The sequence below is a fragment of the Homarus americanus genome, unplaced genomic scaffold, assembly GCF_018991925.1.
Source record: "Homarus americanus isolate GMGI-L3 unplaced genomic scaffold, GMGI_Hamer_2.0 scaffold57980, whole genome shotgun sequence".
NCBI lineage: Eukaryota > Metazoa > Arthropoda > Malacostraca > Decapoda > Nephropidae > Homarus > Homarus americanus.
Window position 1 is genome coordinate 2,460,674 of NW_024716703.1, and position 17,103 is coordinate 2,477,776.

General features: G+C 41.0%; 2 protein-coding genes across 3 annotated transcripts; both read right to left on the bottom strand.

Moving 5' to 3' along the window:
* Positions 1 to 370: 370 nt before the first annotated feature.
* Positions 371 to 4,260, bottom strand: LOC121858229 (trigger factor-like). The gene is made up of 2 exons (XM_042354516.1): positions 3,919 to 4,260; positions 371 to 1,096 (listed from the first exon to the last, which is right to left on the bottom strand). Exons 1-2 carry the CDS (start codon positions 4,071 to 4,073, stop codon positions 793 to 795), a joined length of 459 nt encoding a protein of 152 aa, XP_042210450.1. The 5' UTR covers positions 4,074 to 4,260; the 3' UTR covers positions 371 to 792.
* A 3,661-nt stretch (positions 4,261 to 7,921) lies between these two features.
* Positions 7,922 to 16,504, bottom strand: LOC121858230 (phenazine biosynthesis-like domain-containing protein 2). 2 transcript variants are annotated; one of them, XM_042354518.1, is made up of 7 exons: positions 16,407 to 16,504; positions 15,307 to 15,391; positions 14,003 to 14,210; positions 13,411 to 13,648; positions 10,691 to 10,860; positions 8,912 to 8,974; positions 7,922 to 8,411 (listed from the first exon to the last, which is right to left on the bottom strand). In XM_042354518.1, the coding sequence occupies exons 1-7, from the start codon at positions 16,496 to 16,498 to the stop codon at positions 8,299 to 8,301; spliced, it is 969 nt and encodes a 322-aa protein (XP_042210452.1). In that variant the 5' UTR covers positions 16,499 to 16,504; the 3' UTR covers positions 7,922 to 8,298. The 2 variants fall into 2 exon arrangements, with proteins under 2 accessions (XP_042210452.1, XP_042210451.1); XM_042354517.1 differs by having other exon boundaries at positions 15,307 to 15,406.
* Between the last annotated feature and the right edge of the window lie 599 nt (positions 16,505 to 17,103).

A 17,103-nucleotide genomic window follows, 5' to 3' on the forward strand; every position in this document is an offset into this window, starting at 1 on the left:
CACAAGCTGGGGAAAGAATTCTAACTGAGCAGCATTATTGACACTTTGCAAAGCAACTTAAATGTTTGCAAACATAAAAATTTTAAATGCCTATACAGTGCAACCCTTCCTACTAAATATCTTCCAAGACTTCATTTGTATTATTACATTTTCTTATTTTCTTTATATTTTATGCATCACATTCAAGTCTACTGCTGGAGGCAATACCGGTAATAGGAAATACTCATCTTCTGAAAGTGTTAAGTACAGTACCACCAATTAAGTGCTCGGTAAAACTAGTGTTTAATCTGAGAACACAAAGATAAGCATTTTCACAGCTTGAAAAGCTAGAGATTTTGGAGGGCCACAAGTGAGTAGTAGAAGTGTAGAATAACCATTTATAAGCTTTATTTCTTTAATTGGTAACCTCATACAATGTTAATTTTCAGCAAACCAAGTGGAATCTTGGGTGGGAGTCTCTTGCAAAAGAAGACAATTTGATATTCTGCAAAATGTATTTAAAACTAAGCCTTTCAATATAAAAATTAAATCACACCTATAATGCATTCATCTATTAACCATTAATTTTCTGTTATCAAAACTACATCCATTGTACTGAATTACAGTATATTCTTAACATTATTATTATTTTCATCTTACTGTTTCAAGCAACCTTAGAGTTTTTATATGATCTAAGAAAAATATGAAATGAACTTCAATGGTTCCCATAAGAGAAATTAAATCTCGTTAAGCTGCTCAAAAGAAAACAAAAACCTCACCTTATATAAATTGTTCTACATACAGTACACCTTTCTAAAATCCTCTATTCACATTTTCTCTTTCATCATCTTCTCTTTCATCATCCTCTGTTTCATCACCCTCTGAGATTTCTTCAGGTTCATCTGCTTCATCATCATCCTTATCATCATCATCATCATCATCATCATCATCATCATTAGAGGTAACATCCCATGACGCATTAGTGCTCTTTGTTCTTTTCCTCGAAGACGCAGACTTTTGAGCCCTCAATCTAATTTTTTCACCTTCACAAAATGTGGTCAGCAATCTTGGGGAAACCATCTCAACATCCTCTTCTGTTATCTGCATTTTTCGCTGCCTGAAAATAAACTTTTAATGAGGATAATATACAGATGGGGAATTTGTGACAAACTACCAGGAAGCTATTGAATATGATCATACTGTACAGGACTACTAATATGAGGAATACAAAAAAAAATTAGCATCCTACTAATACAGTATGGGGGGATACTAATAAAAGAATTAAAGATTAAAATATTAACTCCCATTTTAAACTTGCAAATATTTCTACTCAAATTCCCTTCCAGTACCTGCTGTAGTCAGAAGCCTTAACATGTTACAGTAATAGGATACACTATCTAACAAATCATCAAAGTAATGCTGACTACAGGACTGAAATATGTAATGTTAGGGATGTGAAAGTTGTAACTGGAGCTAAACAAAAGTGTCATCATCACTGCTTTATGGCCATTAGAGGGAACTGGGTGTTCTAATATGTAGAAATTCAAAGCACCCTCTTTGTTTGCAAGGCAGGATCACTACTCCCTGAAGCAACAGAATATTTCCTGTCTACAATTTATAAACACAGTCCCCAATTTACGAAGATCTGGTTTATGAAAATCCAGAGCTACCCCCCCAAAACATGTTTTGATTTACATACAAAAAATATAATGATTTTTCTAGCTTGAGCTTTTTTTTTTTGCAGCATCAAAAGATGCTGAGGTTCTGACAATGGCATCTCAGGACTTTCAAAAGCAGACCTATTTATTTTTAAAGACAAGCTTAAAGCAGCATCACTCTTGGGGAACATTACACTGGTATTGCTTTTGTAATATTTCTATGGTGCATTACCACAGTGTCTTACACTATTCTGTTAAATAGGTTTTACTGCAAAACATAGCATTAACAGGAGTAAGAATGAAATTGAACTATGGATACATATTGATATGATTGCTCTTGTTTTAAGCCACCCTGTATTTAAAGGGGAATATATACAGTGACCCCTCGTTTAACGAACGCCTCGGTTAACGAAATTTCGGTTAATGAACTGCCTTCCATAAGGATCTTCAATTCGGTTAACGAACAAAAATTCGGTTAACGAATTTCTTACGAACCGAGCTCAACATGTTTTCGCTTGCACTCACCGGGCAACCAGCTTTAGTATCAGTCCGCCAATACATTAATCGGTTCTAGGGCTTAAATTCCTTACTATTTTAGTAAATATCAAGAAGTTTATACTATTCAATAATTTTAAAAGTTTAATATTAACTTTTTTAGTCATTTTAACAATTATTGAACATAATTGAAGGTAAAGAAACTAGTTTCTGGCGTGCCATCCAGCCTGTTAACACACCAGACAGGCATTAGTCTCTCTCTGTTTTCAGTGGAGGTAACATCTTGCTTGAGACTCGTCAACTAAACGCTTTTTTTCTGTGTTTCCAAGCAAATTATTGGTCATTTTGAAATATATTTTACATATTGACAATATATAATGCAGTACAGTGTTGATTTAAAGAAAATAATCTTGAAATACACCAAGAGAACTAAAATTTTATGGATGAAATGGTGCCATGGGGTGACTTCTCTTCCACCCCCATTCTAATTCCCATCATCATCATCCAGGAGCCTTCTACATACACACCTCAAAGTAAGTGAACTTTTCTACCATTTTTGTTGAATTTAGGAAATTTTCGGTGAGCTGGAACCAATTTCCCAAAAACCCATTGAAACAATGGTTTCGGTTAACGAACTTTTCGGTTAACAAACGACCTTCTGGAACGGATTGAGTTCGTTAACCGAGGGGTCACTGTAGGTGCGCGTGATCTAGGTATATGCTGATAACCACAAGGAAAGAAGAAAACACGAAGTTCCCAAGCGCTTTCGTGTAAGTCACATCTTCAGGGGTGAGTACAGACTAGAGAGAGAAATACAAATCAAGGTGTATATATACAGAGGAGGGTGAGACCATATTAAACAGAAATTACTTATTTTGATATCTGGTACCAATGAAAGCAACTTTGTTGAAGCATCAACGTGTAATTATACAGTTTTAGTGGACACAAGAGTACGCTCAGACTGGGTGGGTTGGTTGTAAACAAACAGATGACACACAGCAATTTGGCAGACTTTTCAGAGGAGTTTTACTGCAAATGGTGTAACTTTTTACATTACCTCCAAAATAAATACTATCCAAGAATGTTGAAAGGTAACATAACCTACTGTATATCTGAAGTCCAAATAGCAAAATAATAACTCTTTCTATAGCAAATGCGAACATCTGCAAAACCAATCGTAACCAAGGATAGGTTGGTTTTTTTGTTGGTTAGGTCAGGTTCTATTAGGTTCTAGGGTTAATATATAGGACTAACCTGCCAGGGCTGCATAGCGCCAATGTGGCCGTATCATCTCACGTCCAGAAAATGCCTCAAATTTCACCATATCATAGTAAGTTCTTTCTATTTAATATACCGGGTAAGTTTGGTAAGGTTGGGTAGGTTTGTTTGGTTGGTTAGGTCTTTTCTTCATACCCACAAATGTTAAGTAGCGTTTATCTTAAAAATAAATTTTTTTAACATATTTCCACAAACTACCAGTGTCCACTATAATATAACAATGAAAATACAACGTCTTTATAATTGTTTGCAATCAATTTCACTCGCGGGTTAGTCCTATATAATTACCAGTTCCAGTAAATGTTGCCTCTTTTAAAATACTTGCTATTGTATAATGATAAGAACATGTGGAAAAAAATGAATGAAATCAAACAACACCTTCTGGTGGTAATGGTGTTCTCATACATTTCCTGATTTTTTTTTGCTTCTGAAGATAGATCACCTTTGATGGTCCTGTCAAAAAATAAAGCAAATGGCAAATGTAAATAGTAAATACTGCATCTCTCACCTGAAGGCAACATTGTCACATGCCTTGGCTAACTTTTTCATAAATATGACATGATGTAGAAATATTAATGAAGATGCTTCCTTAGAGATCCTCCTCCTCCTGCCTGTGTGACGTTGGACGATTCTCTCCAACAACTTTTTACTGGGCAATTTCATCTTGCTTCCTTTATTACTTTTATAATAAAGCGCTGGTTGGTTTCTTATGTGACGTGGTGTTTTTAATAACTTGCAAGTATCCTTAAACTCTATGCACAGCTTAAATTTTGGAGTTTCATGAATTTTGTATCAGCCAGCATCTTGTTGTTTGAAATACTCTATGTAAACAAACGCTTCACAGTGTTGCCAACCCCAATATACCCGTACATCTAAGGCCGCTAAAGTAGCTCACCATAGATTACTTTTAATTTTGTAGACTAAATATATCTATAAAAATTACATCACAATTGAAATACTGAAAGCTCATTAGGGTTTTTAGAAATTTTACCACATTTTGAAAAACGCTAAGGTTTTGACCAAGGTTAGTAATACACTATTCAATCAACAACTAAAACTTATGACAAAAACTCTATATGCGAGTCCAAGATAAAGAAAAGTACAGGGAAAATAGTGAAAGTTACTAGATTATTAAAAAATATTGTTTGTACTATATATTGTGGGGTTCAGGTTGTTTGGTTCGCACTCAGGATGGGATGGAGAAAGGAAACTCACAATGTGCTCTCTGTATACATGTTGTATTGGATGCACAATGCAGCTTGGTGCTGGGAAGGCAGCATGGTTACAAGCGTGATGTAGAGAGAGCTGGTTGGTGAGGACGCTCAGAGGAGGACAGCTTGTGGGTCGCCATGCTCGCCGGCGGGAGCGAGGGCCGCCAGGCAACGGCGGAGGAGGTGGTGTTACTTTTACTTTTATCCTCTTCGCCACTGATCGGCCTGTTAGCCGCTTGGGCGATCGGTCACGTCTCTTTTCCTTTATATTCTTCACCAAAAGGTCGGCTCGCTAGCCGCCCGGGCGATCGGTCACGTCTCTGTCACGCACTGTTGGCAAATACTGGGCATGCACCGGCTCCTGAATGTACCTGAACCCGCTCCAGTGTTGGTCAAGTCTTCTCTTGAAAGAGCTCACACTCGGTGCCGTCACAACACTCTCTGGTAGTAGATTGTTCCAAGAGTTTACAACCCTCACTCCGAAAAAGTTTGCCCTCACGGTTTTCCGGACTTGCGGCTTCTTCAATCTTGAGCTGTGACCCCTTGTGGGGCGAGCGTCCGCCAGCTCCAAGTAAGGACACTCAACTGAGTAGTGCCCCCTGAGATGCTTATAAACCTCAACTAGGTCCCCCCTTGCCCGTCTGTAGTATAAGCTAGGCAAGTTCAGGCGCTCCAATCTCTCAGGGTAGCTGAGATGCCGAAGTGCAGGCACCAGTTTGGTGGCCCTCCTTTGAACATTTTCAACCAACTGACAGTCCCTAGCATATCTCGGGGACCAGATGGGGTGACAGTACTCCAGATGGGGAAGCACTTCACTCCTGAAGATCGTCACGAGGGACGGACCGTCTAGATATCTGAACGACCTTCTTATAAGACCCAATAATTTATTTGCCTGATTTACCTTCTTCTCACAATGGCCCGAGAACTTCAGCTCATTGTCAACATACACACCTAGGTCCTTCTCACACACAGTCTCAACTAGTACATTTTCTTCATCCCGTTGGGACATATGGTACGCCTCCTTACCGTTGGTACGCCCCAGGTGCATCCTCTTACACTTCGTGACATTGAATCTCAGCAGCCATTCCTTCGACCATTCCTGGAGCCCACAGAGGTCCTTCTGCAGCTCTTCACAGTCCGCTTGGTTCTTAATTTCCCGAAATAACTTGGCGTCATCGGCAAACATTTGTATGGAGGAGTGTACAACGTCAGGCTGCGGCTGTAGCTAGAAGAAGAGAGCGGTCACCACGAGGTCAGGTCTTTTATAGCGGAGGTAGGCGTGGGTAGATAGTTGACCTCCGTCATGTAAGGCGGCGCTGGTTGACCCAGACCACGAGGCATACACTGGGGAATTCGTGGGGTCGGCTACTCAGCGACAAACAGCGTTTGTAGGGGAGAAATCCACTACAAGCTCTTCTCAATCCCAGACCTCCATAAAATATCATGGTGTGAAGGACTGAAGGTGTTGAACAACATACCCTACCCATCCGAGAAAAGACTGCGGCTGCGCTCCGTTTAAATCATCTCTTAAAAGATACAGTATATCTTGTCTAAGAATTAAGATTTTGTAACCCTTACTTTTATACTTTTGCTTTTATTGTGCCATTAGAAACCTTTTATTGTTTTGCCGATGAATAATTTACTATTATAATTTTTGTGAACTCGGTGTTTTGATTATTTTCTATTTCAAGCAGCAGTTATTTTGGCAAGTTTGGGGGAGATTTTCTTGCGTATATTGATGGATTACCTATGTAAGAATTTTCTAAAATGACTTGCATCATTTTGTTTAAGATTTACTTACATATTGCTTTTACTTTTATCCTTTTCAGTCTTCACCACTGATTGGCTCGTTAGCCGCTTGGGCGATCGGTTACGTCTCTTACGCAGTGGTGGCAAGTACTGGGCATGCACCGGCTCCTGAATGTATCTGAACCTACTCCAGTGCTGGTTAAATCTGGTCTTGAAAGAGCTCACACTCTGTGCCGTCATAACACTCTCTAGCTGGTTGTTCCAAGAGTTCACAACGCTCACTCCGAAAAAGTTCGTCCTCACAGTTTTCTGGACTTGCGGCTTCTTCAACATTGAGCTGTGACTCCTTGTGGGGCGAGCGTACGCCAGCTCCAGATAGGGACATTCGACTAAGTAGTGCCCTTTGATATGTTTTACACCTCAATTAGGTCCCCCTTTGCCCGTTTGTAGTATACAGTAAACTAGGCAATTGCAGGCGCATTACTCTCTCAGGGTAGCTGAGGTGCCTAGCATATCTCGAGGACCAGACGGGATGACAGTAGTCCAGGCGAGGAAGCACCTCGTTCTTAAAGATCTGAACGACCTTCTTATAAAACCTAATAACTTAGTTGCCCGAGAACTTCAGCTCGTTTTCAACAAGCACACCTAGGTCCTTTTCACATTCAGTCTCAATTCGTGTAGTTTATTCGTCCCGTTGGGATATATTATACTCCCCTCTTTCGTCCGTACGTCTCAGTGCATCCTCTTACACTTCATGACATTGAATCTTAGTAGCCATTTCTTAGACCATCCTTGAAACTCACAGGGATCTTTCTGCAGCTCTTCACTGTCTGCTTGGTGTGGTGGAATGTACAGCTTCTGGCATGTCATTTATGAAGCAAACAAACAACAGCCGGCCCAATACACTGATCGTTCGAGATATTATTTTTCGCGCAAATGATTTCGAGCAATTTACTGTCGAGCAATTGATAGTTCGAGAAATTATTTTTCGAGCAATTGATTTCGAGCAATTTACTGTCGAGCAATTGATTTCGAGAAATTTAACGGATACCCTGAGGGGCTGGGGCGGCACTTAGTCTCGCTATATAACACTGGTTCTGAGTAACAATGAAGGAATAAAGGAAAATGATAAATTAACTTAAATTAATATTACGTATATGCTATGCAGATGATACTGCTCTGATCACGGATAGTGAAGAGGCCTTACAAAAAATGGCTAACAGAGTAGTGCCAAAAAAGTGAAGAATATGGGTTAAGAGTCAATGCTGTGACGATAAAAGTGATGGTTGTTTAAAAAATGTCAATAAATCCTCAAATAAAAATTATGGTAGGCAACAGGGAACTTAAACAAGTGGAAGATTTTGTTTATTTTGGAAGTAACATTAGCTGTGATGGTAGATGTATGAAAGAAATTATTACAATACTAGGTTAAGCAAACACAGCATTTAATAATCTAAACGACTTAATAAATCCGGACATTAACTTCAATTTGAGTAAAAGGCTGTTGAAAGGCTTTATAATTTTGGAGTCTCAAGGGTAGAAAAATACCTCGATTGCTTTTGTTTATTGATAAAGAACATATTCTGCACTGTAGCTACTGACTTAATTCTTTCTGTATTTGTTTTTACTCTAACAAAGCACTCCCTCTTTTTTACTAATAGTCAAGATCAATGTCTAAGATTTCATATTCCATTTTTATTCCGATCAAGTTTGTATCATAATCATCATCATCCTCAAGTCTTACAAAGCATCATCAGTTCATTAATATGACAACTCAAAAATAGTCCTCTTCAAGCTCATATTGGCTGATTGGAATACACACTTTTAAGTACAAGCTCAGACATACATATATACATAAAACTTGCATATGTGCAGTACACATACTAGGTTTACATATGTATACACGCCAAGCAAAGGTCACACAGTTCTCATACATTAATGTGACCTTGGATGACTGTGGTGGCTGGCCCAGTGATGTCCACACGACCATCATCTTGCACATTTACCCTCACATCCCCGCCACGTTTGGAACACTGACGAACTGTGGGTGAGAAAGATAGAGTGTGTTTTAAGGAGGGGTTGTAAGTAAAGGAAAGCCTGATAATGCCTGACTTCCATCTTTACAACAGATTATCTAATAACTGCCGTTATACCTTCATAAAGATATGTACTGGTACCTTGAATCAATGGATCAACTTATCCTACATTCAATAAGATGTTTTTTTACCTTCATAACAAACTAAGTTATAAATAGTCCTTATACCTCAAGAGAACCAATCATCACCCTTTGATACTGTCCTGTTGCGGACCCGTAGCCACGGTGGGGGGGGCAGTACCCCCTCAGACCCTGCACATAACAATTGATTATAGCAATTTTATATGTTCTGTACTTTAATTGTAAGAATTTGTATCGTAAGATGCGGATTTCTTAATAAATTGATGTATTGCAACAGATGATCACAGGGTAAACTTTCTATTGGTAAGGAGGGAAGACTGAAAAGACAACAGATAAAAAAAAAAGACAACAGAAGAGGTACTTACAGTTGAGCTCCTTCCTGCCCAATTCGGCAGCCCAGTATGGCCCTAACACAGTGTGGGCAGAACCTGAAAAGCAGAGTGGTAACTTAAAGGTGGTGTAGCCACACAAACAAACTTACTTATTAAAAGTGTTACGCTGCGTTTTGAAATTCTCGGTTTTATGTGTATTGAGTGATGGGAATTGGACAATGAACTCCATAATATTAACAAGGTTGCTCTGATAAAGTGAATGCTGTAACTGGGGCAATGGTTTCTGGAATTGTAGTTGGGAGAAAATCAGCTTTGTACAGTTGCTGAAATAAGTTCCTACACTCCCTGTGGTAAGCCGTGTCTCCACACGGCAACGTCACAGTAGTAGTATCGCTATTTATGAATGAATGGGTATTGGTCGTGAAACGACGGACGTGATTGGTGGATTAGGTTTGTTATAGGTCATATGGGTTAAGGTTGGCCACAGGTTACCACAGGGGTGTAGGAACACATTACCGCAACTGTACAATAGAGGCGTCAGTGTTTTGGTTAATGTTAGAATGATTGATGCCACTAACCATGAGAAGCACAGAGGAAAAGATAAAAATATGTACTATTATTGACTGGTTATCCTTCATAGGAAGAACAAGAAATGTGGTGATGACATAATTAAGTCAGCACAGTGATACCTGTATCTACTAAGACATACTAAACGAAATGTGATACGGATTATGGGCAACCACACCAGATAAACAAAGGACACAAGAAGGGGCACTGAGGCCTGTGAAGGTCATGACACTCCCGCTAAGTTAGGATTAAAAAGATTATTTGGCACTGTGGAACACAATCATAAGTTATAATTATATCATATAGTAAGTTGTAATTAAGAGAAAGGTTATCCAGAAAAAAGAGATTCTCGATTTTGATAACAAAATAACGAATTAAAGGTTGGATACCTGACGTTAGCACCAACACTGCCCCCCCCCCCAGGTCCATCACTACAGGATCCCCCGATGGCAATCAAGTATCTTCATGTACTACATTAAGAGCTCATACTTGCTCAGTACTTGTCAAGAGAGCGTAACAGAACTGACCGACCACTAACTGGCAACCAACAACTGACAAAGAGGATAAACGAAAAAATGCGCCCTTTTTATTAGTCAATTACACTTTTATGCACATTTCGAAAATTTACAATATATTTTAGGATTTAATTTGAAATTCTAAAGCCAGTCTCTCCATATAGTATGAGTGGTATTTTGAATAAGAGGAGGGCACTTGTAGGTTCAACTCAAGATGCCCAGTAGCACTCTACTTGTACATAAGACCTTTCTTTCAATGTTGATTCAACAGTGATATGAAATCAATTGTTCACAGAGAGAATATCAGAAATATTAAGAGTAACCAAACGATAATACCGTATAGCTGAGAGGGGTGAGAGGTGGCGGCTTATGAAGGGTTTTATTGTGATACTTCAGTAAAACAGAGACGACCAAAATACGCCATGACTCGCCCTCAGAATATATCAACCTAGAATTAATATGGATTTATATTCCTTTGTTTGTATAATGGTATTCAAAAACAATTTTACCCTTGACACTGACTGCTATGATGATCATATATGATTCTCTCCTCAACAGATTAACAAAAAGGATGTCTGGAAACTACAAATATATTGAGAATTAGAAATAACATGGTGGGTATAAATAGGACTCGCTGCCATCATATTCTGGATAAGATTGTAAGCCTTACAGGCGAGAGAATGTGACGCACAACACCCGCTAGGAGTGGCAGAAGCTGATACTACCTAACCTGTGACAGGATCCTCATCGACGCCGTACAAGGGCGCGAAGAATCTAGAAAAGGCATGGTAGGTTGTGTCGCCGCCCCCCGCCACACTCACCACCACACCCATCACCAGTGACCCGTCGTGCACATCCTCCATCTCACGGTACTTCGGCTTCAAGGCTTCCAACTCCTCTCTGGTTAGTAAATTGAAGTTAAAAATAGAAGCTATTTAGCACAATATTTATCTAACAAAAATATGCACTGCCACTTACCCTTAGTTAACTAATTTTATAAAACTGACAAATGTTTCAATTCGGACGTTACGGTTGGTAACAATAGTTGCTTTGATTCAAACTAAAATTGTGTGGGTTAAAACATCTTTAATCAGCTGCACTGAGATTTATGTTCGTTATAACTCCATATGTAAGAACATCTTCTTCCAGTTCATATTCCTTTTTTCACTTCTTGGAACTGTGAAACTCCCTCACTGCAATTGCCTCTCCTTTCATTTTAACACACACACACACACACACGCACACGCACACACACACACGCGCGCGCGCTTGCACCACAACTACTTTGCCGTCACTCGGAATAGAGTATGACGACCATCCAGCTATGATACAATGATATGAGTTATTAAAGGTGTCACCTTCATTGGTGAACTCTGAGGTGACTCGAGAGGGCAGCGTTTTTCCGGCGTTGGCACTTGTCTGCCTCGATATACAGTCGGACAAACTCGAAAGTATTGACACCTCCTCGTGTGGTGCTCCTCCAAACGTTATGGTGTGGAGTGATCGTCTCCCAGGTGAGGGAGTCGATTTGGCTCTTTTCAGGTTTGTCTTAAGACTATCTTTATACATTTTCTGTTGTCTACCAGCGTTGCATTTACCATTCGTTAGGTGACTGTAAAGGAGCTACTTTGGCAGTCTACTGTCATCCATGTGTGTATCATGCCCAGTCCAACATAGTTTTTCGTGGATAGTGGTAGCCTAGATGCTTCTACAGTTGATGTCAGCAAGAATACTGGCATTTATTCTCCTGTCTTCTCAGTGAACTCGGGGGATGGAACGTAGACTACATTGGTGAAAAATTTCAAGTGCCTTGAGGTACACTCACGCGCCATAGTTTCGATGCACCCTCTACCCCTACTCCTGACTCAATGGAAGTCGTAGCCTTGGCTTCATACCGAACGTCCCCCCCCCTCTCACTCCCCAATCGTTCAGTGGTGTAATGTGGTAGCTCTAAGCTTCGCTGTGTTGTACGAATAGCAGTTCATGATGTAATATTTGAGAGAATATATGCACGATACAGGTTTTTTAGTGAATTCACGACACTTTATTTACCATCACTATACTTAACATCACTATACAAGAGGGACCGTTCGGTTTGAAGCCCTGACTACGGCTCCCCTCGAGCTAGGAGTAGTGGTAGAGGGTGCATCGAAACTATGGCTCGTGAGTGTACCTCCTGTATGTGACCTATGTCTCGCTGCTATGCAACAAGGTGGGAAGGACCACGACTCTATACACATGCAACATTGTAGATAATTTCAGCTCGCTACAGCTGAAGACACAGGTACTGAGTCTGCCATAGGCTTGATATGCACATTTGATCCGATGTTGAATCTCTTCATCTATGTCCACAGTGGTGGACAGGTGGGAGCCAAGGTACTGGAAGTGGGTAACAGTAGAGAGGGCATTACTGTTAAGCTGGATCGAGGGTGGAGGTGTGGTTGAACCAGGGGCAGGCTAAAAGGGAATCTGAGTCTTACGTGCATTCACTTCAGGGCCACCCGGACCACCCCCCGAGCTGCTGGCCAGATGACGTCGTGTGTGGTGAAGGACGAATTTTTGACTCGAAGTGGGTTGACTTAGTATAATTAGACTTTGAGTTAGCCTATATAGAATGGATTGGCGAATGGTAAAGCCAATTTCGTAAATGTGGTTTCTCTCCACAGCAGGATTACCCTTCCAGAAGAAGGTATAGCCAGACCCCCATTCTGTGAATCGACCCTCGTCTGGGAGCAGGGACTCACTAATGGCTGCTATGTTGATGTTATACATAGACAACTCTTTTGCCACAAGGGAGTTACTTCTTTCAGGACGCTCATTTGTGCCGGTATCCAGAAGGGTCCTGACATTCATTGCAGTGACCATAAGAGGCTGGATAGTTTGTTTTTGCTTAAATCTGCTATTATGACTGTTTTCGACTGCATTAGGATGACCTTACTTGGTGCGGTTGCCCAGTCAGTTTTTTTTTTGGGGGGGGGGCAGGCTATGTTTAGGGTACCGTTTCTAGCCCCCTCCCTATGTGGGGTGAGCAGAGTGGCTTCTCGAAAGGGCTGCTCAAGCGCACAGACAGGACCGGGTTGCACTGCTGCCTAAATCCCAGTGCATAAACGACCATCTTATCTATGCCGCCCATATGCAGAGTTGTGACTAGAGACTCCCGGCAGTCATCTCTGCCTGTCCCCGTCCCCACTCGAGTGGTGTAGGTAGTTGCAACGACTGGGGAGAGAGGGAGTTGCAATGGACTGCAGTGGAGTAACATCATTTCCCTAATGATGTGATTTGGCCTAACGAATTGAAAATTTGATACAAAAATATTGCTTAATGAAGTCTTAAATAGGTAGATAGAGATATGAAGATACACTTAAACTAAAAGATAATAATAATAATAAAGTTATATTTGTAATGATCATTATATATACTGACTAATTAACAGCCCTCAGTGTCAATCACCTGGAGTGCGAGTCGTGGAGTCGTATCAAGAGGTACTTGAGGGTGTGAGAGAGGAGGACCTGGTGGACTCTCAGCCCTGGAGTGGCTGCCTGGACCAACGGGGTCAGCTGCTGCTCCTGCTCAGGGGTGAGTGCCTCAGCCACATTAGTGGGAAAGTTCATGATGATGTTTTGGCCATCCCTTCTTGTCACCAGCACCCCACTCAGTGTCTCAAACTCTAGCTGACTGCTTGTGTTACCTGGAGTTGAATTTTACGTATCATGGTTGACAAATAGGCTCTGCGCAAACCCTAGGATGACTCATCATCGTAAAGGATAAAACATATTATGAGAACTAGGGATTTCCCCTACAAATATAACCACTAAAATACACATGTTAACATAGTTAATATAGAGACACTAATCACAAAACTTTGGTTTTGTGTTCTCGGCATTGAGATTTTGATGTGATTATTTGATCTGAGTAACCACGAAAATTTTTTAAAAATAAACAAGTAATTAAGATAAATTAAAACTAAAGATCTAACCAACCGAGTAAGTAATTTCAGGCAGATTACAACATTGGAAAAATTGATGCCCTTATAGCACTGTACCTAGCTGATGGAATAGGACGTGGGCAGTGGCGAGGGTGGCGTGTCCACAGAGAGGGATCTCCTGGACAGGCGTGAACCACCTGAGGGAGTAGCGGGCAGCGGTGATCCAAGGGACACCTTCACCCTCACCCACTATAGGCTTCACATACGCAGTCTCCGACAGGTTTAATTCCGTGGCCACCTGCTGAAGTGTGTCCTCATCCAACGTCTGAGGGTGAAATTTTTCTGATTATTTATTCTTCACCTTACTTTCACACGAAAGAATCAATTTTCTTATTATTTGATATATGTCACTTTGAACTTGTAAATTGGAATTGTACATATTTATAAAAATTGATGTTTGAATGCAGTCGTTATGTATTAACACAGTAATGTAGACAGAGTGTGATTTTTGCATATAATTTTTTTCCAAACAGATGAGTGTGTGACAGATTCATTTATCTTTAAGTTGATTGATTTGGTTATAACCTTGACCTGATTTGTTCAAGGGTTGACCCAAGCTGTGCATAATCTGATCCAGCTCTCCACATCAATTGACCACCCTGCGGACATGCTAGTGGACTACGTATCTACGCCAAGAAGGACGTCCCCTACCAACCTCTCGACGTCCCCCTTGAAGCCGACACTACCGACGTACACGCCATCACAATCACACTAAAAGGTATGTCCCTCAATATTGTCAATGCCTATGTGCCTCCCTCCATCCTTACTGTACCTGTCCCACCACACCATATCACCTCCACCCCCACTGTACTTCGCCACGCCTAGTACATTGGCAACCCTGAGCCTGGCCGCACTGTTTGTAAACTTTGTGGTCAACCGACCCTCACACCCTCTCTTACTACATCCTCACTTGCCCTATGACCTCCTCCTACAGGTACCCAGCCTTTACCAACACCTCTTCCCTCCCTGACCAGATATCCCTCCTCCTAGTGACAGGCCTGGCACTTGACATTATTAGGGACCTGCCACACTTTGCCATAAACAGATAAATTGAACCGGGAATTTTCCCCCCACACACTCATCATTCTGTCACTTTATGCAACTTGCTGACAAAACCCATGACCCTTCAGGCTTTTACGCCCTTAATGCAAGAGTCATAAAGGCAAGCATGAACTCCGCATGCTTCCCAGATGGGCACTGTAAACGCTTCTGCGCTTCACCTTGCACAGGATGTAAGGGGGTGCCCAATAAACTAGCCCCCTCGTGAGCAATCTAATCTAATCTAATCTGTGTGTAGTTTGATTTGAGTTGTGTATTAGCTGGCCTACGTATAAGTTATATGGGCTTGTGTATAAACTGACCTGCGTGAGGGGGACAACGGCAGCTGGGTTGCCCGAAAATGGTCTTGAACTGAAGGCGTCCACGGTATAAATCTGCAGCTGCATCCTGACCAATTGGGAACTTGGTTTAAAATAAAAAAAAAATGATGGAAATGGTCAGTTGACCACTTGTATAGATGAATGTTATTGGTCACAAATAGACGAAGTTATATATTAAGTTAAAATTTTCTCTAGTCTAAAGGGTCTAATAAGATGGAATTAGTACTGGGTTTAGCTACTGTACTTGAGACAAAGTGATTCTTTTAGGTGTACTCTAGCCACTGTGTTGCGTAGCAGTACTGCAAGCACACGGCACATCTATTAAACTAGTCTTATACTGATAACACAAGACCGTATTGATTATGTCCGTCAATGTAAAATTTGTAAAACAAAAACATTTCTCAGTAGCTGTATTTCTCTCGTCTAGGAAATCAATTATAACAAACACTGGCATTCATAGGTTTATTAGTGAATAAAATTTCGTTCTGACTATGACTTGCTTCCTGTTTATAAGTTTATTCATCAAATTATACGTTAGTTGGAGACTATTACAAGCAACATACACTGTATAGTAGACGAGTAACTTAAGTGGACATTATATTATCGTCGTGAACACATTTTTCTGCGAGGGTCGTCACCAGCAGATCTGATGATTTATCTCAGCTGCAGCAGCATCGACCTGACAGAATGGGAAGTCCCTGACACTGTCCAGTCTATTTTACTAAAACTTGTATACTGTAGTTGAATATGTAGATTTCTTTATCTAGATGCCTCAGTTCTTTCACTCTAAATAAGTTTTCGTTCCATTCTGACTGATGCAGTCTAGTCACAGAAGTTGTTCATCACTTGGTACAATTAGCACAATACAATCAACAGTTACTAAGGGAGAGGTGTTAATATGTGCCAGAGAGCTGTGTATACTGTAACTCCCTCAAGGTTTTTATCTAATAAAGTATTACGGTAGTGACTGATATATAAGTCACGTGACGCCTCGTCTTCTTCATTCACGACTTTATCATTGTTCAGACATTTTAAAGAACAAAGAAGAAGGATTTAAGAAGCACCTGTGTTGTATGTCTTACCTTGAGGAGAGACGAGAGGTTAGCCCGAGGTGGTAGTAGGTGTGTGTGTGTTCGCGCCAAGCAAGCCTCTGCCAGTGCCACCCAGTTGTCATGTGGCACCCTCTCACAACACCCACCCACCCCCACCCACCAACCCACCCTCCCTCCCTCCCTCCCTCCCTCCCTCCCTCCCTCTCATTCTATTGCACTCCCCGCCTCCCACCATCACCCACATCCCAATACACGCCTCCCACCACCCGTCGTCCAGTCACGTTCAGTAGACGGCTTCCACCCCCCATCTACCCCTCACCACCACCACCACCGTCCTAGCAACCGATTCAGGGCCACACATTTAACCAAGTTATATGAAAAATAAACTACAGTACAATAATTACAAAACTCTGGAGGTTTCAATCATTGTTTAAAGAGGTAAATGTCAGCACATTAATATGTTGGTTGTGCTAAATTGCGACTAATAAAACTAACCAAACGGAGAGGACAAACGACGTAACTAAGCTTGCCAGAAATTGTGATTCATTCAGGCCATAACACTGTCTTCCTCTACAATGCTGCACTGACTGATTAGATTATTGTTGTTACTGTGTGCACTAAAAACTGTACCACATGTGATTCCTTGGTGTGCTTGTTGCTGAGCTCAGGTTAGCTGCCTCTCACCGAGCTAAGAATGCCCAGATGTTTAGATGATCAATGTAATTCA

Bases quoted from the DNA above. Each gene is read 5' to 3' on its own strand.
- LOC121858230 (XM_042354517.1), bottom strand. From the start codon at position 16,498: ATGACAACTGGGTGGCACTGGCAGAGGCTTGCTTGGCGCGAACACACA. The intron at 15,407-16,406 runs GTAAGACATACA...TTTTAAACCAAG, and splicing joins ACCTCTCGTCTCTCCTCAAG to TTCCCAATTGGTCAGGATGC. The intron at 14,211-15,306 runs GTCAGTTTATAC...TTTCACCCTCAG, and splicing joins CCGTTGTCCCCCTCACGCAG to ACGTTGGATGAGGACACACT.
- LOC121858229 (XM_042354516.1), bottom strand. From the start codon at position 4,073: ATGAAATTGCCCAGTAAAAAGTTGTTGGAGAGAATCGTCCAACGTCAC. The intron at 1,097-3,918 runs GTGAGAGATGCA...GTTTATTTTCAG, and splicing joins TGTGACAATGTTGCCTTCAG to GCAGCGAAAAATGCAGATAA.